Genomic DNA, 25,942 nt, shown 5'->3' on the forward strand with positions numbered 1-25,942 from the left:
GCTAATTCTTGGTATATTCAGGCTAAAAAATATAAGGTTCTGGATCATAATTAGTTTGTTGTTGAATCTCCGGAAGTCTATGAGTAATAGTGTTGTTGTTGTTGTTGAAGAGAAAAGCGGGCGTTGTGATGCATCTGTAAAATTAATACGCCGCAGTATGCTTAAAATGAGCAAAATATGTAAATGTTATTATGAATGAGCCTGTTACTACATTACATATATACTTACAGCATATATGATGGAGGCTTTTTGATGTTTTTTAGAGTGCTTTATAGGAGAAATAGCGCAAATCCAATTAGCTCCATTGTTCGATGACTTTTGCCAACGTTTGCAAGTAAGAATGCACAGAAGAAAAAAAACCATACGTGTTGTTGCCTCACATAAGGATTGTGCATCATAGGCAAAAAAAAAAAAAAAAGTGCAGCTCCCCTTTAAAATACTACTAATAATACGTAAAATATGTGAGCTAAACACATGTTTAATGCAGCAGGTACCCTTACCTTGTTTTGGTTGTACTTCTGGCCTCTTAAAATACCAATATTGCACTGCTGAGAGAATTTTTTTTTTTTTTTAAACGTACCTACTGTGTTGGTATTGTACTAAAATGTTCTCCTCTCGTACCTCTATTTTTGAGTGTGTCTTTTCATGTGACTGTTTCACTGGGCAGATGATGGCGCCAAAATACAGGGATTATTGAGGCACACTCCCTTTGTGTACACATCAGGCATGCTGGCACTCAAGGTTGCCATGGTAACCCCCCCCCCCCCAAGAAAATGTAATTTATTGCTATTAACAATAATTGCATTCAAAGACACTACTCGATGAACCCATGTTTGAAACAGACTAATACCACCATATACATACAACGTAGTAATGCAGATAAAAAGCAAATGTATGCACATCATCTGGAGACCTTGACAGGATGTTTACATTGTTTGTCATACATATTTTAAATGGCATGGATTTGTCATGCCCCCCCGACCTCCTTCATGTGAGCAAGGCCACTATAGAGGCCAGCCTCCACAAATGCTGCATACGCCCCTGCAGAGGATTCAGTGCTGCTGCTGCTGCGTGTGTGTGTGTGTTCGTGTGTGTGTGTGTGTGTGTGTGTGTGTGTGTGTGTGTGTGTGTATGCTGCTTGGTCGCTGCAGCTCCCACGCGTGGAAGCAAGAATGACACCAGCGCTTCCTCGCATCCAGACAGCCTGAGCATTAGGACACATTTGCCTCATTGCTATCTTTAAAAGCCTGCACCATGGCTCCTCTGAAGGCTCCTCCACGGACCCAATTGCTCCTCGCAGTTTTTACGTTCAGTGCACTGTGGGGGTTTGTGCTTGCCATCACCCGCTACTCCATTCCGGAGGAGATGGAAGAAGGTTCCTTTGTTGCAAACCTGGCCACCGATTTGGGTCTGGATGTGCGCAGCATGGTGGAACGGCAAGCAAAGCTGGATGTCATTCACAGCAAGAATTACCTCGACATCAACAAAGAAACCGGGGATCTGATCATCCGCGAGAAGATCGACCGGGAAAGCATCTGCATGACAAAAACAACCTCATGCTTTCTGAAAATGGATGTCATACTAGAAAACCCCATTCGTATTTTCAACATCGAACTGGAAATCATGGACATCAATGACAACGCTCCAGTGTTTCGGAGGAAGACCATTTATTTGGATGTTTCCGAGGCAACCCTTCCCGGTGAGAGATTCTCATTAACAAATGCTGTCGATGCAGATGTTGGAGCTAATTCAATAAAGACTTACTATTTAAGCAAGAGCAAATACTTTAGCATTGACATTCAAACTGGCAGTGACGGCTCCAAATATGTCGATTTGGTTCTGAATGGCAATTTGGACCGGGAGGCAGGTGAAGTGCATGATCTAATTTTAACCGCTGTGGATGGAGGGGTTCCTCCCCGCTCGGGTACAGCCAGTATCATTATTAATGTGCTGGATATCAATGACAACGCCCCCTTGTTCAGTCAACCCGTATTTGAAGTCAATGTTTCAGAAAACACTGTTGCAGGGACTGTGGTTATGACCTTAAATGCAACAGATTTAGATGAAGGCACAAACGCCCAGTTGTTGTATTCGTACACGCTTTACACTTCTGAGAAGACACAGGAGCTCTTCTCACTTGACCCAAATTCCGGCGAGATCAAAGTAAAGGGCGTGATCGATTTTGAAGAGAGTCAGAATTTTGAGATGCACATCCAAGCCCAGGACAGAGGGGCGACCCAGCTGTCAGGGCAGTGTAAGGTGATGGTGTCCATCACGGATTTGAACGACAACTATCCTGAGCTGACCATCAAGTCTCTAAAAAGCGCTGTGACGGAGAATGCCGCTGTGGGGATGCTGATCGCGGTGGTAAGCGTCCAGGACAGGGACTCCGGCCGCAACGGGCAAGTGGAGCTCACTTTAAGTCAGCAGGAAATCCTCCCCTTCACCCTGAATCAATCCTCAGAGGGTTACTTTGAGCTACTGATTTCAAAGCCACTGGATAGGGAGATACAGAGTAAATATGAAATAACACTGAGAGTGTCGGATAAAGGGTCGCCGCCACTGACTGAAAGCGAGACCTTCACTTTAGAGATCCATGATATCAATGACAATGCACCCACATTCCCTCAGTCCTTCTACACCATCCACGTCATGGAGAATAATCTGCCAGGGGCCCTGCTGACATCTCTGAGCGCGTTTGACCCGGATCTGAATGAGAACCAGTACTTGGTGTATTTCATAATGGAGAAGGAGATAGTGAACACATCCGTGTCAATGCTGTTCTCCATCAATCCAGAGAATGGAGACCTTTATGCGTTGAAGACATTTGACTATGAAAGAGAGCGGGAATATCTTTTCCATATTGAGGCCAGGGACTCAGGTGTTCCTCCATTGAGCAGTAATGTGACGGTTCACATCATCATTCTGGACCAAAATGACAACACCCCTGTCATAGTGTCGCCATGGCGGGCACAGGGGTCTGTTGTCGAAGAGGTTATACCAAGGTCTACAGATAAGGGACATTTAGTAGCGAAAGTGATTGCCATCGATGCAGACTCCGAGCAAAACGCCAGGGTCACTTATCAGCTCTTGCAAATCACTGACACAAGCCTCTTCAGTCTCGATCAATACAACGGCGAGATTCGGACCACAAGAATGTTCAGCTACAGAGACCCCCGGCAACAGCGTCTAGTCATCGTCGCGAAAGACAACGGCGACCCTGCTCTATCAGCCACGGTCACCATTAAAATATCCACAGTGGAAAATGCAATGGCCTTTTCAGAGACGACAGAGTTGCCACTAGAGTATGACGTCTTCACGGACCTGAACTTGTATTTAGTCATCGGTTTAGGGGCTGTTTCCTTCTTGCTGCTTATCACCATCTTAGTTATTATTGTGCTCAAGTGTCAAAAACCAAAGCCAAAAGCCATCAAGATACCTCCAGTTAATAGGAACAGTGTGATCAGCAGGAATAGTGTGATCAGCCAGAGGAGCTCCACAATTGCTGACTCCACCTTGATCTCCAGCGATGCCTACTGGTACAGTCTGTTCCTCGCAGAGACCAGGAAAGGCAAAGTCGTCGTAAGACAGCCCATAATACCCAAAGGAGCCGGCTACTTTGTGTCCAGTATACCCAGGAGCATAGGGCCAAGTGAGACCACGGAGTCCAGAGCATCCACACTGGAGGTACGTACCTGTGAGATCCAACCTATAACATTATGCTAGTGTCATTTTTAGTCCAAACTACAAAACGAACATTATTAAAAACACAATTTTTTTCCAGTAGTAAGTTTTGTGGAGCATGAAATGTACACAATGGGCTGATAAGGCGTGTTTAGAAACTTTTTGAATCATGGTAACCAAGCCATTAATAGTAATTTGTTAAAATCAAACATGTTTCTAAATAAAATATCAATGTATGTTGTAGGGTTGTTCGGTATACCGGTACTAATAAAGTACCACGATACTAATTGATTGAAATCGGTACTATACTGCCTTTGAAAAGTACCGGTACCGTTCTTTCATCTGAATGCCGCTGTGCGGCGGTGACTACAGAGCCGAGGCGCATAATGTTGAGTGTGTCAAAACGCACACACAAAGTGCATACAAGCAATAACATCTTGGAGAGGAGGAATGGCAAAAAACAACAATTATACTGGTTAATAAAGTGTGCGTGAAACGTAATATAGAGATATCTGGGCTTCAAAACTAACGGTAAAGGTGACACTTTAAACACGGAAGCGCTGCGCTTCAAGTGTTGCTTTAAAACACGCCTCGCCAAATGTGGTGATTAGCATTACCACCTTTGCTTCAAACTTAGGTAAACATGTAAATAATAAGCATTCAGATCTGCACAAGAAGTTATAAAGAGTGACAGGTAATAATTTTGTTGTTGCACCTATCCTGCTGTTCGGCTCCGGTGCAGACCGTAGTAGAGGCGCACAGGGGGACGTTCCCTTCAGTTCACTTTAACCCGCAATGGGTCTGCTAAGATCCACTTTTCGGTTTGTGACAATCTGGTTGCTTTATTATTAGTTTTGCAGGACACAACCGGACCTCTCTCTCTGTACTCGCCCACTCACTCACTGACGTCACTCAGCCAACACGTTGACATTCTCGCAAACACACATGCTGTACGCTCATAAGATACATAACATGTAGATAAGCAGACGCGCACACAGCTGCTTGGCTTGATGCCAAATATTAGCGGACCGCCCATCTAACGTCAACTAGTGCAATTAAAATTACTGAATTTGGTAACAAATTGCTACAATTTGTGTTTTATCTTGAACAGATGTGTGTTTTACCTGCTACATGGCTTATCTGGGTACATTTATCCATAGTTTTGCTTTTAGTACTTACTAATAATTGTATTGTTCTTAAAGCACATACCAGGATTGGCAACCATAAATCAGGAAGCATTTAATTTAATTTAAATAAAGCTTTTTTATTATATTCTAATATAATCTTTGATTATGGCAGACTATATGTAATATGGAAAATTGTAAATTGTTCTTTGAGTGCAACAAGAAAAACACAATGTGTTTAATGCCCTTTAATTTATATTTTAACCTTCAAAAATTGTTCTTTGAGTGCTATAGGAAACAAATGTTTATTGTATTGTAAGATTTTCTGTTAACATAAAGCCAAAATTGACACTTTTTCGTAGTTCCTTTTATTTGGAAATGTATCAAAGTATCGAAAAGTATTGATATACATTTTGGTACCGGTACCGGTACCAAATTATTGGTATCGGAACAACCCTAGTATGTTGTATAATAACTTTCATAGCAAGGGTTGCTAGCCAAATGCAAAAACAACAACAAAAAATATTGTAAAGGGTATCCCAATGTTTTTTTGGAGCGTAAGCAAAATTACATTTCTCCCCCAATTCCCAAAATGTTTGGTGTTAGATTAGGGGTGTCAAAAATAACAAGTTAACTGTGATTACTTACAAACAAATAATGCATTATTCATGTATAAAACACAGTTTAATTTCACCAAAGATCAGGTCAATCAAAGCATACCTTAGTGCGGGGGTGTCAAACTCGTTTTTATCAAGGGTCACATCGCAATTTTTAATGCACTCACACGGCCACGTTGAATGACATGGCGAATCACGTTTTGATGCGACAGGCCATTGTGAATGGCGTGGTAGGCCACATTAAATTATTTGGCGGACCACAATAAATGATGTGGCAGACTACATTAAATTTAGCGGCAGACCACAATAAAAACTGTGGCAGACCACTCTAAATGACGTGGAAGACCACGGTAACAGACGTGGCAGATGACATTAAACAATGAAATGAAATCGAAGACCACATTGAATGGCGTGACGGGCCATATTTAATGATGTGGAAGGCCCCATTGTGTTTGACACACACCTTAGTTCAAAAATGAGTGAGGAGACTCCCATCGGCATGCTTGAAGACAAATGTCACTTCAAAATACACTTGGAAGTGACTTGAAAACTGACTTTAAAAAATGGCGAGTATTCAAGTAAAAATATTCCTGTATCAATAAACATTTGTTTATTGATTTTCAGACACATTTAAATGACATGAATTGTTTCGCTGTGTTTTTGTCCCTACAAGTAAAACAAAATAAAACAATTGTAATAATTATAAAATAATAATAAGAAACACAGTTAGAAACCGCAGACAGATAAAACCACATGCAGCTGCATTCCTGAATGACCTTAGAGAGACATAGCAACCCACAAGCACACAAAGGACTCATCAACCACCCACATTTCAATTGTAATTCAACCAGGGTTAATTTGGAGATCCGTTTCTCCGACATATCTCAGAAAGGCACCCCACAGTTCATGAAACTTCACAGAACAACCAGTCAATGTCAGCCTAATCTTCTCCAATTTGACAAAATACAGAACACCTTTAATCCAGCGGGTGTAGCAAGGAGGCGCTGTTGCCTTCCAATTTAATACAATGAGTCTTTTAACCAAAAAAGTAGTGAATTCTACAAGATTATTTTTAGATTTGCTAAGGGTAGATGACTGAGGTGCTACCCCAAATAGTACACTTAGAAGATTTGGTTCAATCTTTTTGCCAGTGACCAAAGACAAAAGTGTGAAAAACGTCCGTCCATTCTCTGTTCAGGGATGCAGGGATGGGAGGAGCTAAACATATTTATTAAATTAGCTGGAGACCGTTGGCACCGACGACACGATACAGATATTCGGTCACACATCTTAGCTAGTCGAACCTTGGCATAATAAGTACGATGTATCAGCTTGCATTGAATAAGGCTGTCTCTGGCACAAATAAAATACTTAGGAACTTTCCTTAAAATCTCTGTCCAGCTATCCTCAGATAGGGTCACTCCTAAATCCTCCTCCCAAAGTGACTGAATTGAATTTCGAGACTCGGGACTCAAAAGAAAAACATGGTTATAAGTATGTGTAATTGATTCTTTTAAAATTGAAAGCAGTGTTAGAAAACACATTTAAATTGTGTCAGTCGGTAAATCTGGAAACCTAGGGAAAGTATTACTAACAAAACTGCGGATCTGTAGATATCTAAAAAGGTGTTGATAGGAGTGAACATTTATCACAAAGCTGCTGGAAAGAGGCAAAAGTGTTGTCAATGTATACATCTTTAATGTTGTTGCTCCCCAAACTTGACCACCTTTAAAAAGCACTATCTACAAGAGAGGGGGGCAAAGCATGATTAGCAGTGATGGGTGCAAGACTAGAAATAGTCTGTGAGCCAAAATAGCGCTTAAACTGAACCCAAATTCAGAATGAGGTTTTTACGATTGGATTTTTCGTAAAAGCGGAAGTAGATGAGTGGATGGGAGAGTGAACCAGAGCCATAAGACATACTGGTTTAGTTGAGTTAGCCTTCATAACCAACCATATTGAAGAATTCTAATGCTGGTAGTAGTTCCTGTATGACAGTTTGACAATACAATTCATTTGTGCCAAAATATTGGAGTGTTTTTTAAAGATTATTCAAATTATGCAAGCAATTAATTTACTGTGATTAACTAATCTGATTTTAAAAAATGAAATCGTTTGACAATAATAATAAAAACAGTTACTACCAGGGGTAACCTTTAGTGCAGCTAACACTAACACAATGTGCTGACAAGACAACTAAATGGTGTGTTCAGGGACTTTTGTAACTATAGTAGCCAAGCCATTAACAGTAAGTAGTTCAAATTAATTTCATTTAAAATTCTAAATAGCATAATAATGTATGTTGTATAATAACTTGCATGACAAGGGTTGTGAACCAATACCTACTTTACTGTAGCCACCCTTTTTTCTTTTTTTCGGACACAAAAAAGACCAAAAATACTTAGCATCGACACAATTCAAAGAGAAAAAAAATATAATCTTCAATACAATATTATCATTTGGAGAAAAAAAAAACATTAGTAATATTAAAATAATTAAACAAAACAGAACATGTTGTGTGTCCCAAAAAGAGCAAGAAGAAGCAAAGCTTATAATGTGCATCCTGCCCCATCACTTACACATAATCTTCTCATTGTTGATTAACAATACAATACATAATCACCTGATATATAACAATATTCAGTATATTATTACAAGATACATATCATATATACTAGGGCTGCAATGATTAATCGATTGGAGCTTTGGTTTAGATTCTCTTGCTTTGATTATCATATTTTTTTGGACCATAAAGCGCGCCGGATTATAATGCGCAAGGCCGATGAGCGTTTCTATTCAGGTCTATTTTCATATAAAAGGCACACCGGATTATAAGGTGCACTAAAGGGGTCATATTATGACTTTTTTTTTTAAACACTAATTTAAAACACTTCCTTGTGTTCTACATAAAATATGAAAAGGGTAGTTATTCGGTCAAAATGCTGCATAAATTATGTTTTATAGACCATTTTTAAGCTGCTTTCTGACTGTCTCTTCAGGATGCGCCGTTTTGTGGGCGGGTCTTATTTATGTGGCTCCACTTTGACGGTGTCTTCTCCTCATCATCTTTGTTGCACAGCTAATTTTAGCACTTCCATAGCGAATCTACTGACAGATATGTTATAACTCTATTAGAAATGGCAACAGCGCAGGATCACTGCCACACAACAAAAGGATGGCGTGGCGAAGTTGGTAGAGTGGCTGTGCCAGCAATCGGAGTGTTGCTGGTTACTGGGGTTCAATTCCCACCTTCTACCTTCCTAGTCACGTCCGTTGTGTCCTTGGGCAAGACACTTCACCCTTTGCCTCTGATGGCTGCTGGTTAGCGCCTTGCATGGCAGCTCCCGCCATCAGTGTGTGAATGCGTGTGTGAATGGGTAAATGTGGAAATACTGTCAAAGCGCTTTGAGTACCTTGAAGGTAGAAAAGCGCTATACAAGTATAACCCATTTATCATTTATTTAAAAAGAAAGAGCTACGGCGCGGGCTACAATTGCACCCACACGCAAATTTTCAGGACTTATGCAGATCCCAAATACACAACAGCAGGTGCCAATATGTAAGAAAAGTTTGTTTTGCATAATAGGTCGAAACAAAACGCCAGATAATAAGTCTCCTAATAGGTGCCATTTTGGGGTCCTCGTACACATCCCATAATGATACACATAGGTTAAAGCACAGCAAATCTGACTACCAAAGTTGTACTAAAACTTTTGACAGATTTTTGAGCGCCGTGTGTAATGTTCTATATACTCAATGAAACGTGATAATTTTGGGCTCGCTTGCTAACCTGTACTTGCTAGAGTCATTTATAGAACAGGCGACAGCCTGCAGTGCACACATATCTCTTATGTGTGACTGCCATCTACGGATCACACTTATCACTACACCATGTACCAAATAAAATTGCTACGAGGTCGGTCAGCACAACCAGAATTAATCCATATATTAAGTACACCGGGTTACAAGGTGTACTGTCCATTTTTGAGAAAATGAAATGATTGTAAGTGTGCCTTATAGTCAAAAAAATACAGTAATCGTTAAATGATAATAAATTAATAATAACCCCTCAATGCTGTAACTGCGTCACAATCTATTTTTGTCAGAAACAATGGTAGCAACCAAACAAAATAGAAAATGTAAATTCCATTGGGTGACAAAACACCCTATTTTAGATTTATTACACATTCATTTGTGATCCTGAACACATAAAACAGCAACAAAGAAATGGACAGGGGTGAAACCATCATCTAGGCAGGGGGTAAACATGTGATTAACAAAAAGACCTGATCACACTGTTAATTATTAGAGTATTGAAAAGAGCCCACAAGCAATCACGTTGAATAATTAGGTCAAACTAATAAACCCCCCACCCCACACACACACACACACACACACACACACACACACACACACACACACTCATACCCATACCCACTCAGATAATGTTCCACTGTCCATTGTGTAATGTAGGTCATTTCTCCCAGATGCATATCACAGTAGTTTGTAGTGGGAGAGCGTCAGGACTTGCAAGAACGCAGACATGGTACGGTTCTCTTCAAGGACAAGATGTGCTAAATGAGCTGTATCATGCAGGAAGTCTGGTGCATCTTCAGCCCTTCTGTAGAACCTCCATGGTTCAATACAATCGCTTTTTCCAAAATAAAAATAATCCGTCGCAATCATAAAACCTTAACTCATATGGAATAAGTTATTTATCGTTAATACAACATGTAAAAAAAATACCCAATTTTAACAATGAATGTGAAATGTCAACGTTCCAAAATGGACACACACAAAAATAACATTAACATGATAAAACACTGTACCTTAATTTGTTTAATAATAGGTGATGACAAGTATGGCTACAACGAATAATCGATTAATTGTACACTGTAGAAAAATATAATTTAATATAAGCTTCAATTTATATTATGTTGCTTCGGTTAATCATTCAATGAGTGTAATTGACAAACATTTATAAAATCAGGGCCTCATTAACTTTAAATATACGGACATTGTTTCCACACGGCCTCTGCAATAGAACGCACATGAGAGTGGTGGTTTGTGTGTGTGTGTGTGTGTGTGTGTGTGTGTGTGTGTGTGTGTGTGTGTGTGTGTGTGTGTGTGTGTGTGTGTGTGTGTGTGTGTGTGTGTGTGTGTGTGTGTGTGTGTGTGTGTGTGTGTGTGTGTGTGTGTGTGTGTGTGTGTGGCAAAAAGTGGAGGGTTAAAAAAAAAAAAAAACATTTTATTAATGCAAGTGTAACTTAATAATGTGGATGGTTCAGGGAGAATCGGAATGTAAGACCCCCTTCCCATCGATGCCCAATCAGAGGGTGTACCACCTACTTTCAAAAACGCATCGTCCTCTGATTTCGGATCAACATTTGCAGTAAGAGTGACTGATGTAACACAAGCAGCTGCAGAAAATATCTAACAAGCTAAATAGTCCATGAGAGTTGTGTTTGCTCATCTGAGTTGACGTCAACCCGGGTGAAATTCATTTGCAGCCGGTGGCTCATTTTTTTATTCGCTCATTTAGAAATACAATCAAACAACAAAAAACCCAGCAAAACAGGATGAATAGAGCAAAAAAAACAAACAGCGTAAACAGAAAAAGCCCAAATTATATGCATGTATGTACAAACGTTTGTATGAGGTTGGCAGGTCTGTAAATATATACTGTATATGGAGTATCATTGTTGATGATGTTTGTGCATTGTAAGTACATGTTTGACATACTCACTTATTGTCCAACTTGTCTCCTTCTTCTGTTCTTAAGTACTCAAAATGAAAGGAAGTCCAATCTACAACTGGAGGTATGCTGGTTGCTATCTACATAACATAGGGCTTTCTGTTCAATCTGATTCTATTTGACATACAGATCACATGTTTGTATTTTGAACTCAAATTTTCAGTTATAATTCATCAAGTAACTTAAATCCTATGATTTATGTTTCCCTGGATGAATCGTAGCCCCGCATTTGTCCACATTGGGCCTCACTCACTCTTCACTGAACACCCGCTTCGATGCCATTTTAAAATGCTGTATCTAAATTGGCTCGGGTCTCAAGTGTGGAAACCTATCAGCTTACTGAGAGCGGGGATTAGAATGAAATTGGCTGCTGGTCAGAGTCGTGTTGTGCACATCTGGCCAGCTTGGCCAAACTTCAGGACTAAGTGATGGCCAAAATGTATATTATGATGCCTGCCTGTGCATGCTTTATCAACACTATGATGACTTTGTTTTGCTGTTTTTGATTGGATTGATCAACATTATTTGCAAATTACACCTAATTTGAATTGTTTTCCACCATAACAGTGGCAGTAACCAGTCACGATCCACTGTTGCATGAGTGAGGACTTTCTGTAATCTTCAGCATGCTCGTGTCGATCCTAATTCCATGTTCTGTTTCTCAGCAGGCAACCAGAAGAAAACTGCCGTGATGTAATCATCTCTTCCTGGAACTCTTGGGCTCTTATACAAAATGTTCCTTCAGTCCCTCCAAGCCAACTCTTCTGTCCTCAAACTATCCAAATATCAGCCATTAATCATCACAGATCCTATCTTTCCGGCATGAATCTGCATGATTCTAAAACATACTTGATTTGGACAAAGAGGTGGAATTTTGAATATTATGGAGATGTAGCCCCATGCATTTTTCCTTTTTTGCAGGTTCTCTTTATTAAAGCTGAAACATTTAGTAGTGCTAAATACAAAACATGCCTAATCAATATGAGTCCGGGTCAACTTAATTCTTCAGTACAACTGAATTGTAGCTGATCATCTCAATCATCCAGGCTTCAAATACTATATTTTATTTTTTTTCTGGCAATTTGATATCTCATATTGTACTCCTCTGTCACAAATGTGTAAAAATGCAAGAAAAAACAATGGAAGAACATTTTTATACAATGTTTTGTAGGAGGAGCTCGTTGCGATGGCGGGGGGAATAAAAGCTCTGGTGGGCTTTGTGTGTCTGTAATATACTTGGTAATATTTTGAATACTTCAAAAATATCAAGTGTTTGGCATATGTGCTGTTAAAAATAACGTTTGGGGACAGAACCTCCATGGCGTTGGTAATGATTTATTCCTAAGGTACTTGGAATGAGTGATGACGGTGCTCTAACAGAATGTTGGATGAGAGGAACGATGACATTACGGACTGCAATGAGGTCAAAGTGGATTCAAAAACCATAGCACCACTTAAAAAAATGTTACATAAAAAGCAGTCCATCTTTTTCCTATTGATCAAATAAGCTGGCAATAAAAATATTTTAATGATACATCTATCAATTTATGTCAACAAGAGTTTTCAAATGTATTAATCTTGGTCATGAATGAATGAAAGTCAAGGCGAGGTAGATTCATTTTCCACACTCTTTTATAGGTATTATGTCTTAAATTGTAATGCTGCTTCCGTGAGCTTCTTCAAGGGCATTTTGTGTTGCATATGTGTAGTATGGTGGATTTGATGTTTTGGTATACTGTAGTTTTAAAAAAGAAACAATACTTTTCTCTTACTTTTTGACCTCTGAGGTGGCAAGGCTTTTGACAGTTCTCCGAAACAAGGGGCTGAATAAAGCAAATCATTTGGGTGCTAAGTGATCAACTCTAATAACTTGAAGTATTTTATCAAGAGAACATAGGTATGAAGATAAAAAAAAACAACTGTACAATATGCACAAACGGTTAAGAGCATTCTCCAAAGCAACGCAATCAAGAGACTGTCAGCAAAATCTGTTTTACTCCTTTTGCTTGGTATTTATGTGACACTTATACATGTTTATAGTATTGGTCGGTAAGACTACTGATGTTGGGAGGGATCTTTTACTTTGCATTTGTGCGTTCAATTTCTAAACCAGTCAATTTCTAAAGTGCACGTCATTGCACATCCGATAAGCTCTTTGCGTGCCTTCTGCATTGTAAAAAGATATGTATGTGACTTTTAAAGAATGAACTTATGGCATTTTGAGCTGTATTGTACATCAACGTCCTCAGACAAGAATTTAGTAGGAAATCCAATGAAATGTTAGACATTATATTTCATCATTGTGCAGCAAGCACATGCCAATACTGTGAACATTTAACAAAACAAAAAATGTAATGATTATATTTTAGTATGGTTTTGGACATTTTGAATAACAAATCATAATGACAAGTACAGTCGTGCTTCAACTGACAAGCTTAATTGGTTGTGTGACAGACCTCTCCTGTTGTTTTTCTTAGCTGAGGTCTTTATCATTATGAATGGCATGCATTCAAATAAAGAATGACTCATTGCTACTTTTGTTTATATACAGTAATACCTCAACTTACAACCTAAATTGGTTCTGTGACGGAGCCTTTAACTCAAAACACTTCAATTTCCAATCCTCTCCGATTGAAATGAATAGGCATCAATCTAATTGGTGCAAAAACAGCACAATTCTAACATGGAGCGTATCCCAGCTGCACTCAGGCAGAAGGCGGGGTACACCTCTGTGCCTTTTTAAAAATAAAAATACAACTTTTAGATAAGAAATACTGTATAACAAATAATACAATTGAATGTACTACTAACAACTACAGTAGTTTTATAGAGTAATGTAATAATAAAATACATCATTTCTCTTGGAGACTGGACTTTTACTGTATCTCCTTCCAGCTGCTTCTCCGTCAAACACACCATCAGCCGCCTTTCCATATTTTAATGGATACATTTCCAACGTTTGGATATTATTTTAACATTCTTTGCTGGCGTTAGACTCATTCTGCTTCAGTATGGCGCAGACTAGCAGTGATATGCTAGAATTGGTTTGCCGAGATTTTCTCATGACAATTTATTTCTTTAATTCATGCACCATCATCCTCTTCTTCTTCTCAGCACTGTCCTTCACACTCACTTTCCTCCTTTCTATGATTGGAAAACCAAAATGTGTCTATCTCTAGCGAAAAGATAATGCTGGTGAAACAGATTGAACGTTTTGGGCGGATCTTACGGGGTTCACTGTGATATTTGCAGCACTAACTAGTGGCGGAGATGCTTGTAACTCAATTTTTTGCTAACAACTTAAAGCAATACAATTAGACGACCAACAGCTCTTATCTCAAAACACTCTTAAGTTGAAGTACCACTGTATTTTATTGATCACTTCTTCTGTTATTCTTGTTTTTTCCTAAAAATATGTTTTTTTGCTCAAAAAGTGGTTAATACTCAGCGTTGTGGTCGCAGTGATCGTACTTCGAATCATGGTTGGGCACCAATTGATGTAAACTACCCGGGTTTTCTTGGTTGAAAAGCCAAGGATCGAGTCAACAAAATATTGATTTATTTAAATCATGCGTCAAAATAAATTCAGAATAAGGGTCAAATGGTACAAAAAACTAAGTTGGGGCACTCTTAAGCTGAGGTACCAATGTATTTTGCATTGTGCATAATCCTACTAAATTCTTGTGGGAACCGGCGCCAGAAAATGATGGTTATCCTATGACGAACTACTACAATGTATAATCAAACAACACAGACGTTGAAAGATAATGACTCAGCTTTTTGTTTTCCAAAACCAGTAGATGCATTTAGTGTACATGGAACCACTTTTTACCTTGTGTTTTTTTATGAAGTAGACTTTTTGATATCTTCTGTAACTTCACTGTGATCAAATGGCACAGGGGGTGCTTGTTCTTGCTTAGTGTCATCATCACCTCGTGTCAATTTTTTTCCACCATCAGATTGTACAGTATGCTTGAGGATGACGTCACATGCGGTCCACTCCCATCCCATTTACAGTAGTAGATCAAAGACCGTATGGGAGAGAATGGCCTTGCTTTCTTTTCAAGTCCAGTTAATTGTCCAATTTTGATGTCGCTTATTTGGCTTTAATGTTCTGCTTGATCATGATAGTTTGAATAAAGATTTTTTAAATCGGTCTCTTTGCTGTGTCTCTCTGACGGAACACAAAGAACAATACAAAGTTATCACAAGTCAAAGACGTGCTCGCTCTGCCTGAACTTCCTTCTCACACACAATATTCTGACCCAGTTTCCCTTTGTGTTCATTCTTAGAAACCAAATGAGGGAGTTGTGCTTCCACTTCAACAGGCAGGAGCACACAAACGTGAGCTTGGCCGGGACTAGCAGAGGTTTCTTGAGTTGCTGCATGCTTTGCTTCTTGATTTATGTCTTCCTGTTAAAAAAAAAAAAAAAAAAGCATGTCAAGTTAAGTACAGTACGACGTTTTGTATGACAATTGCTTGTTATGTTGCACAAGTGATGAACAAAAGGTTACACGCCTCTCAGCAGTACTTAGCTACAAAAGGACTTGAACTCCTCTGGATACTTGTCCATTTAAAGAATTGGAAGTAGGTCGGAGGGGGGAGTAAGCAGTGCACCTGTGGCTACATTTGTGCGTGCTGACTGTGCGTGCTGTGATGCGCTGTGTGCCATGCATTCTATCCACAGTGGTCTACATTTTCTCAACTGGAGCTGGACCGACTTCACAGCCATGCAGCTGTGACAGGCAGGGAACTGACGTTGTCTTGCATGCCAGCCTTATATCTACTTGTCCTAAAATGACCCTGCAAAGAGACTGCAAATTGATCCAAAATCAACAAGCGCACAGTAATAAGGATGCTCAAAGTGGGGCTCGCGGGGGCCCGTTGTGCCATTTCATTTGGCCCGCCAAAGGGTGGCTACCAAATGTAATACACATTCATACTGACCTCTTCAAGATGCACAATTATGAATGGAATGTCTGCAAGGCTATGCCGTAGAAAATAGTTAGTATATTTTACTGTAAAAACCTGGCATCTCAGTTGCCATAAATGTACTGTAAAATCATCAGTGTTACCATTTTTCTATTTAGAGTAAAATGGGGAACGTCGATTTTGCGGTAAAAAAAAGTAGCGGTTCATTCACCAAAATGTTGAGGTAAAAATAACAGTGGTACTGTTTTCCAATTTAGTAATGAACTGTAAAAACAAAAAAAGGCCATTCTGTAGCTTTTACGGACACTCTAACCACAAGGCCACTGAGCAGGTGTAAAAATCCCCGTATATTTTTAGGTAAAATTCTGGTGACTCATCTGCCATTTCTTTTAACCAAAACATCTATAGATTTAGCATCCTCCAAATGTCTAATCTATCTGGGTACAGTTTTAAAGCGATCAGATGAAATATATAGGACAAACTGGGTATAAAACAACACCTGAAAATGGCAAAAATGTGCAGAAAATGACCTTTTTGAATTTTTTTAGGTCAAAAATGTACTTAAAAAATGCAAAGTTGCATGTTAACTGAATTAGGCACATGGTCTGTGTGATAAACTCTAGTACCTTATATTTACATATACGGCATTATGAGGCTGCATTCCTCAATCGTGGTGCTATTGCAAGGTAACAAACAATCACTATTTGGCTCATGGACCATTGGCACATTTTCACTTTGGCCCTTGGAGGCAAAACGTTTGGACACCCCTGCTCTGCTATACTCTACAATAATATATTGTTTGTGTGCTGCATGTTCCAGAAGGGAAGGGTGAAGTGAAAAGCAAAACAAGTCAATTTTGCTCATTGTGTGTCACCTCCGGAGGTGGGAATAGTAGCCACAAATTGTACTCAAAAGTACTAGAGCAGGTGTGTCGCGACCTGCCTGACTTTATTTTTCCTTATTTCTGTATTAACTTCCTTTCTTGCGCTCTTATTTTTGTTTTACTTCCTGTTTCTTCACAGGTGTCATATTCCTACTTTGCTTTTGGCATTAAAGTCATGTTTACCTGCGCTACGTTTGCTCTCCCTGCATCTTGGGGTTCAAGACCGACAGAATGTAACAAGGGGATTCCAAAACTTTTCCATCAAGGGCCCCATACTAAAAAGTCAAAGTATGCGGTGGTCATCTATTTATTTTTTTATTTTGCTAGAAAGAGACATCATATATATTTCAAGACAAAACTTAGTGTCAGCTTTGTGTTATAGGTGACAAATATATATTATTATTAGTTATTACAGGGGTGTCCACAATGCAGCCCTGGGGCAATTTGCAGCCTGCAGCTCGAGTTTTGTTGACCTGCGGAATAATGTCCGTAAAAAAAAAGACACGCAGTCATGGGGAAAACATGCAAACTCCACACGAGCCCGTGGATCGAACCCAGGACCTTCCTATTGTGAGGCACACCCACTGACCCCTTTTCCATCATGCTGCCCAAGCAGTAACCAATAGGCTATACATAAATATAATGATGATATACAGTAGTGTATAAAAGTAATTATAAAAAGTTTGATGCATTAAAACTTCTCTGGCAAGTACAATGTATCAAAAAATGTACTTAAATAAATCTAACAGCGTAAATGTAGCATGTTTCAACCCACCTCTGATCACTTCCACCTACCCTTAAAACCCCCCACGACAGTCATATTCACTATTAATGAATGCATTCATCAATGAGGGGGGTCATTAAAGGCCATACAGTACTAAAACTTACAGTTGATATAGAATTGTATAAGCTACTTGGCTGACATTTGGGCAAAGCGCAGCTGGCATTTTTTTCTGTGGATTAGGTTAATAAAAAAATAGAGATATTCAGATTTGGTGACAAGCGGTTTATGGGATTTTTACTAGATTGTGTGACCTGGTAAGCCCTTTTTATTGGAAAGTATACATGGATATGTTTGCATGTTTTACAGAATGACCACATGCTTTAAGTTGTATGTCATACAGTGTTACCTCAATTCAAGAGTGTTTCGTCACAAGAACTGCACCTTTTTGGAATTGTTCCTATTGTTCACAATCATTATGAGAGACAAGAACAGAAATGCCTTTTTTTGAGGGGGGATTTTCAAGATTAAAAAACGCTTGGAAGATGCGGCTAATGAGAGTCACCGTAGCCTTCAAAGCCATCTAAGACAACTTCAAAACCCTCCAACGTTTTATATACACACTGCAAGTATATACAATGTAATAACAGACACGTTCATAACAATAATATGTGATATGTACAATATTTACCGTATTTTGGTCATCTTAAGCAATGCCAGGACTCATTTCCTCAGCGCATTTATTTCTGTTTCCATAGCAGTGCACATCCGACTTCCTGCAACAAATGTGTGTTCCTTCTTCCGGAATCAAACGCGAGTGTTTTCTAATCATGGCAGACTTGGTAACAGATACGAAAACAACTATTTTTGAACAGATGAGGATTCACAACCGTATCTTTTTTGCAGCTGAATATACAGAGGATGAACTGCTGCTTATAGAAGTGAGCACCAAGGAAGAGTGAAACGTTGGAGCAGACGGAAGCTGAGAAAGTGAGTTTGCCGTGACTTGACGGTGTACCTGAACTTGGAGCCATGCTATTTTGACATAAATGGAGTGCTTACCCCAAATAAACCGGAAAAAATCCTTCGTAGCCAGACAACTGCCCATCGAGTAAGTCACTAAAATATTGATTATGATACATGCAGCACGTTGTGCGTTTTATTACAACTACTGTGTACAAAGAAAACATGAAATGTGGGCTAATACTTTACAGACACTGTGATATGATGGTTCATGTTTTTCAGTCACTACATATTGGTGTTCAATCGCATTGTGATGTGCATTACAAACTCGAAAACAGTTTGTTTACTGACGTAGAACCTAGCTTTTCTCTTGTCGTGGTTAGCTTTTACGGCTAATACCCAAGCACGCCGATGTGTTACTATGATAGAAAAAGAGTTATTCAGTGTTCGCTCTTACAGTAACAATGTAGGTACAGCTTGGTTATTATACAGGTTATGGAAGGTAAATGGAGTATTGTTGTTGGCTTTTGAATGCATTTTTAAAGTTATTTGTGGGTAGAATTGATTGCTCCCATTAGCTGCCACCTAGAATGAGCCATTTTTACAAATGACAATGCAAAAAAAAAACAATCGTTTCTCTTCTTGTCTCTCATAAGGATTGTGAACGATCGGCAAAATTCCAAAAAAGTGCAGTTCCCCTTTAAGTTGCATTCCGAAATCTGAGATACATGCATTTCCGCCATCCATTAGCATAGTGAACCCTGTAAGATCTGCCCAACACATGGACAGTGCTGAAATGAAGAAGCGGATTATATTAATTTAATTCAAGAAAGAAATAATCAAAAATATGACCAAGCGTGTCGCAAAGAAATTCGAGCTTATCACTGCTAGTCTGCACCATGTAGCAGAATGAGTCTTACACCGGCCAAGAAAATAAATAAATAAAATAATATCTAAACAGCCGACATGTATCCATGAAAATATAGAGATGCTGCTAATGGTGTATTTGACAAAGAAGCAGCTGAAAGGGGATACTGTAGAAGTCCACTTTCCAAGGTAAATACTGTACATATTATTACTTCATAAAACTGCTGTAGTTGTTAGTAGTACATTCTGTTGCAGTGATTCTCAAACTGTGCGGTACGCGGGCTGCATCTCGTGGTATGGCCAAAAAAAAATCACTTAATCGAATATTCAAACACAGTGTTACTGTTTAAACTGTGTGTGATGTTACATTGGCCATCCATCCATTTCTACCGCTTATTCCCTTCGGTGTCGCGGGGGGCGCTGGAAGGCGGGGTACACCCTGGACAAGTCGCCACCTCATGTTAAATAAAACCTCTGCCTTGTGTTTAATGAATATGTAGGCCTACTACGCTACTGTATTTTAATGTTGGTCATTATGGTGGTACATGGAGAGCCAAGTGTTTTCTGAGGCGGTACTTGGTGAAAAATGTTTGAGAACCACTGCTGTATTATTGCTATGTATTGTGTATGTATTGTATTATTTCTTAACAATTTAAAATGTTCTGTTTTTGGTGTCGCAAGCAATTGATTTCAATTAATTTCAGTGGGTGACATTGATTTGAGATCAAAGTGTTTTAAATAAGCTGACGTACTATACCATACATTTGATAAATACCTTCAATATATGCATACAAATGCTCTGTTTAAGGCTGCAGATGACAACAGTCCTTCATGCTCCTTGGCATGAGCTGGGATTTAAATGGGAATTAAAATGCTCTCTGGCGCCCTCTGTCTGTATGTTTTATCCCTGAGAGTGTAAAGGCTGTTCGTGCTTCATCTTCCTGTGTCAGCAAGAGTCTGGCACGTTCATAATTAATGGCAACCTTTGCTATTATTACACACGTCAAATAATTTAGGACTAGGAAGTAAAATTGGACATCATTACGGAACAAGGCTGCTGAATGCAAAGACAGATTCATGCAAACTGTATGGCTTTTTGGACATAAAATTAATATGTTCCTATTAGAAATGTACCAGTGACAGTGATGTGTGAGGCAGGATTTGGGCGTTTGACCTATTTGTAAGAGTCAGAACAGCAGGGAGGATGGCCTGGCTGGAGCCCATGCACACAATGGGGTCATGAGTCTTATTACCTAGAGCTGCGGTTTCCAGGGTGAAGATAAAGCCAACATGTGATGTGCGACTCGGCCACAACCCAATGGAGAAATCGCCTGTGCATGTTTTTCCTCTCCTTTGGAGCAGAGACTGTGTGAAGAGATAAGTCAGTGACTGCACTGCTGCGGGAACAGATATGAACAGGTTGTCACTCCGATTTAGAAAGAGACACAGAGCAAGACAGGGAACACAAATGAGTTATTGCATCTGCGAATAAATGTCATGAAAAATGCCAGACATCCAAAGACAGCATCTGCCATGTTGCCTTTATGGTACATCACTAAGGTTTTGTTTGATGAAGTCAACAGTGTTGGGGAGCAGACAGCTCTGTTGTAATTATTGGATTATTTATCTATTTCGGTCTATGCATGCATGAATAGAGAACAGGCTTCATATTCCCAGAGGAATAAGTGATTGAAGGGGTGTGTTTTGAGCTTGCAGACATGTCTGATGCATAGAACTATAAGTGCACTGAATCAGGAGAGTGATGCCTGTGGCAGATTTTATATATATATATATATATATATATATATATATATATATATATATATATATATATATATATATATATATATATATGTGTGTGTGTGTCAGTGCTGCGCATGATGCATGTTTTAACTTTTGAAAGATCAACATTAAAGATGGAACAGGGATTTCCAAACTTTTCCCACCAAGAGCCGCAAACGGAAAAATCATTGCATGTGGGGGCCACTTTGACATAGTTTTTTCTGAAAAAAAAAATGCTATAAACAGAAATGATATGTATTTAAATAGAGAACTTTGTGTTGTCGGTGACATTATTAGGCAGTTAAAAATACATTCCTGTAAGCGTGCGTTCCTGTAATATTTCCGTAGTATTCCATTGTCATTTTTTATCGTTTTATGGATTAATTATTGTTATTATCAATTTGTATGATTTTATTTGCAATGTTACTGTTGTAGCTTTTATGATATATGCTGATAATGTTTGTATGTTAACCATGTGAAGCACTTTTGTGAGCTCTCTCTGTGAGAAGTGCCATTTAAATAAAATGTACTTACTTATATACAATATCGATATTGAAGCCTTGAGTATTGGCCGTTACCAATGTTGATCCCATACGATATCAGCACAAATTTTACATGCCTTTTATACATTTGTATTAGTCTGGTATGTTAGAAATGGCTTGATCAAGTGAAATTACTCAAGCTGAGAAAAATTATAGATATAAAAAGACACCAACCTATTTATTATCAACCATCCGGAATAAATTGACGCTGTCTTTAACTTGAGGTAGACGTAATTGTTTTTCGGGACGACACCTAGTGACCACAATCATTTATCAAGCTCATGATGCTGTAAATTAAATTATGCGTTTGTTTCTGGATACTCTTTAATACGCTTCAGGCTTGGAGACTTTGTATTTATATTTCATATACTTGTTCATATTGGCCAATGTGTTGTTTTAATGGCTCAGGAATTAAGGACACTCATGATGCATGTCTAGCTTGTGTACTATTGAGTGCTTAGCTGCTGTGTAACTGCTAGCTCCTAGTATCCCTTTAGCCTACCTTGTTTAACTTTTTGTGAATGACTTCCCTAAAACACAAGAAAAGAAGGCTAAATTGTGTGCTTATTGAAGCACAAGACAACATAATCCGGCATTTGTTTTTTGTTGAGATCGGACCAACATCCAAAACCAATATCTGATCTGGACTCCCCTAGTTATCAGTATCAACATTTCAGCTTTTTATGAACTACATAATGTATTTTGTGTCTTACATTGTTACTAGATTTAGGAATCTTTGGACACCTCACGATTCGATTACGATTACGATTCAGGAGCTACGATTCCATAAAAAAATAGATTATTGATGCAGTTTTTCTTTTTGTTTCACTAAATAAGCGTTTATCACTTGCAACTTTTGAAAACATGCATTTGTAATAAGAAATTCCCATCACATGTAATACATTAATGGAAATGTGTGCAAAACTAGAATATAAGTGTTCCATAGTAAAGGAGCTGGTCGGATCTCTCGATGAGGTGAGAATGGCTGCATTACTTTATTCACTATAAAAACATTGATTATCTATTATTGACGTTTACTAATCGATTTTATAATCGTTCATGTCCGAATTGCGATGCATCTAAAAATGGATTATTTCCCCCACTTCTAATTGTTACTGATGTTTTTTTTTGTTTGATTAAATTTTGACAATATAAAATGCTGGCCAACCAAACTCGAGCTGTTTTTGGGAAAAGAAAAAGAGAAACACTAAAGTCTGGACGAGGAAGAGTAAGAGCAAGGGGTCCGGGGAGAAGAGCAGTCCCAAGGAGAGGGCAAGGTAGAGATGTAAAAATGCGTAGTGGTGGCATTCCAAGGGCTGCAAGAACAGTAGTCGCTGATGAAATTGGTGCCACAATCATTGACCACATAATCAACCACGTCTTTCACTAAGAGAGGCTGGTGAAACAGTTACCTTTGAACAAGGCATTGCATTTTACAGAAATTGTTTCTATTCTCACTTGACATGTAAGTAAGGCCATAAACAGTAATACAAAACCCAAAACCAGTGAAGTTGGCACGTTGGGTAAATCGTAAATAAAAAAAAGAATAGAATGATTTGCAAATCCTTTTCAACTTATATTCAATTGAATAGAGGGCAGTACGGTGGAACAGGGGTTAGTGCATGTGCCTCACAATACGAAGGTCCTGAGTAGTCCTGGGTTCAATCCCGGCTCGGGATCTTTCTGTGTGGAGTTAGCATGTTCTCCCTGTGACTGTGTGGGTTCCCTCCGGGTACTCCAGCTTCCTCCCACCTCCAAACACATGCACCTTGGGATAGGTTGATTGGCAACACTAAATTGGCCCTAGTGTGTGAATGTGAGTGTGAATGTTGTCTATCTGTGTTGGCCCTGCGAAGAGATAGTGACTTGTCCAGGGTGTACCTTGCCTTCCGCCCAAATGCAGCTGAGATAGGCTCCAGCACCCCCTGCAACTTAAAAGGGACAAGCGGTAGAAAATGGATGGATGGAGACTGCAAACGTTTGAACTGGAAAACTTTTGTTATTTTTTGCAAATATTAGCTCATTTGGAATTTGATGCTTGCAACACCTTTCAAAAAAGCTGGCACAAAGGGCAAAAAAGACTGAGAAAGTTGAGGAATGCTCATCAAACACTTATTTGGAACATTCCACAGGTGGACAGGCTAATTGGGAACAGGTGGGTGCCATGATTGGGAATAAAAGCAGCTTCCATGAAATGCTCAGTCATTCACAAACAAGGGTGGGGCGAGGGTCACCACTTTGTGAACAAATGCCTGAGCAAGTTGTTTAAGAACAACATTTCTCAACCGGCTATTGCAAGGAATTTAGGGATTTCACCACCTACGGTCCGTAATATCATCAAAAGTTTCAGAGAATCTGGAGAAATCACTGCACGTAAGCAGCAAGACTGAAAACCAACATTGAATGCCTGTGACCTTCGATCCTTAAGGCGGTACTGCATCAAAAACCGACATCAGTGTGTAAAAGATATCCCCAAATGGGCTCAGAAACACTTCAGAAAACCACTGTCAGTAACTACAGTTTGTCACTACATCTGTAAGTGCAAGTTAAAACTCTACTATGCAAAGCGAAAGCCATTTATCAACAACACCCAGTAACACTGCCGGCTACGCTAGGCCCAGACTCCATCTAAGATGGACTGATGCAAAGTGTTCTGTGGTCTGACGAGTCCACATTTCAAATTGTTTTTGGAAACTGTGGACATCGTGTTCTCCGGACTAAAGAGGAAAAGAACCATCCGGACTGTTATAGGCGCAAAGTTCAAAAGCTATCATCTGTGATGGTATGGAGGTGTATTAGTGTCCAAGGCATGGGTAATTTACACATCTGTGAAGGCACCATTAATGCTGAAAGGTACATACAGATTTTGGAGCAACATATGTTGTCATCCAAGCAACGTTATCATGGACGCCCCTGCTTATTTCAGTGGGACAAAGCCAAGCCACGTGTTACAACAGCGTGGCTTCATAGTAAAAGAGTGCGGGTACTAGTGCCAACTTCACTGGTTTTAGGTTTTGTAAATATATGTTTTTTTCACTGTTGTTGTGTTGTTCAGAATGCTGTTGTGTGTTTCATGGATAAGCAATACTGTAAAACCTTTTCTGTGGTATCATATTGTCAACTGTACCTACTGTAGTAAACAGTAAATAAATAAAACATATTAGCTTTTTACTGGAATGTTATTGACTGCAAACATTCCATGTGGACTTACAGTTCCCAACAAAGACAGTTAGTGTAAAAATAGTGGATTGTATGTTTTGCACGCAAATACCTGTAAAACTGAAACATAAAGGTCTATACAGTTTTTGTAATGTCAACTATAGACAGTATTTTAAAACCTGGTGTTATTTGATTGACTGTACTTTGTGCACCTTGTGAAGTGAAAACAAGTGTTATTCTTTGACAGAATAATTTCAGTTTGAGACAGACTTCCAGTGTTTTGCTAAAGTTAGTGTGTGCAGAAAAAGATGTGTTCTATTTTGAATTGAAGAATTAGTATATGTATATTTAACAAAAATGTGTTTTTGAGAATAACATTTTCCATTGGCCAATTGTGTTTTGTAAGTTTAAGTCTGTGTTAAGAGTTTAGAAAAAGTATCTCAGGTATGGTTAAGCGCTTGTTAGCGATAGAAAAAAAAAGTATTTTCTGAAATGAAACATGATGTTAAAAGATTGAATATCACTTGTTGTTATTGTTTAACTGTTCACTAATCCAACCCTTCCTCTCCAGGTTCAATGTGTGAGTTTGTCACAACCTGCTTATACTAGCCACCTTTCTAAATTGGCCACTTTTGCTGTTTTTCATGAATCGTCGCTATAGACACGTTTGACTGTACAGCTACAATGTTTCATTTATAAAGACAACACTGCTCTGCTCCAAACACATTCATCCTTAAAATGCAGGTAGGTGTCAATAGAATAGAGCTGCATGTTGACAACATGGAGCATTGCAGTTGTGATTGGGGAGCGTACATCAAATTTAGGACAGTGATCACAACTGGCACCACAACATGCGCTAAACTGCTGTTGCCATGGAAACACAGTGTGCCTATGCAACAAATGCAACAAATC

The 25,942-nt window shown here is 39.0% G+C and overlaps 1 protein-coding gene across 3 annotated transcripts; it reads left to right on the forward strand.

The window, feature by feature from the left end:
- Positions 1–1,166: 1,166 nt before the first annotated feature.
- On the forward strand, positions 1,167–15,336 carry LOC133650624 (protocadherin alpha-C2-like). Of its 3 annotated transcripts, none has more exons than XM_062048101.1 (3): positions 1,167–3,687; positions 11,208–11,244; positions 11,846–15,336. In XM_062048101.1, the coding sequence occupies exons 1-2, from the start codon at positions 1,255–1,257 to the stop codon at positions 11,217–11,219; spliced, it is 2,445 nt and encodes an 814-aa protein (XP_061904085.1). In that variant the 5' UTR covers positions 1,167–1,254; the 3' UTR covers positions 11,220–11,244; positions 11,846–15,336. The 3 variants fall into 3 exon arrangements, with proteins under 3 accessions (XP_061904085.1, XP_061904086.1, XP_061904084.1); XM_062048102.1 differs by having other exon boundaries at positions 11,849–15,336; XM_062048100.1 differs by lacking the exon at positions 11,208–11,244.
- Positions 15,337–25,942: the final 10,606 nt, after the last annotated feature.

The sequence above is a fragment of the Entelurus aequoreus genome, linkage group LG05 (genome assembly GCF_033978785.1).
Source record: "Entelurus aequoreus isolate RoL-2023_Sb linkage group LG05, RoL_Eaeq_v1.1, whole genome shotgun sequence".
NCBI lineage: Eukaryota > Metazoa > Chordata > Actinopteri > Syngnathiformes > Syngnathidae > Entelurus > Entelurus aequoreus.

Bases quoted from the DNA above. Each gene is read 5' to 3' on its own strand.
- LOC133650624 (XM_062048100.1), top strand. From the start codon at position 1,255: ATGGCTCCTCTGAAGGCTCCTCCACGGACCCAATTGCTCCTCGCAGTT. The intron at 3,688-11,845 runs GTACGTACCTGT...TCTGTTTCTCAG, and splicing joins CCAGAGCATCCACACTGGAG to CAGGCAACCAGAAGAAAACT.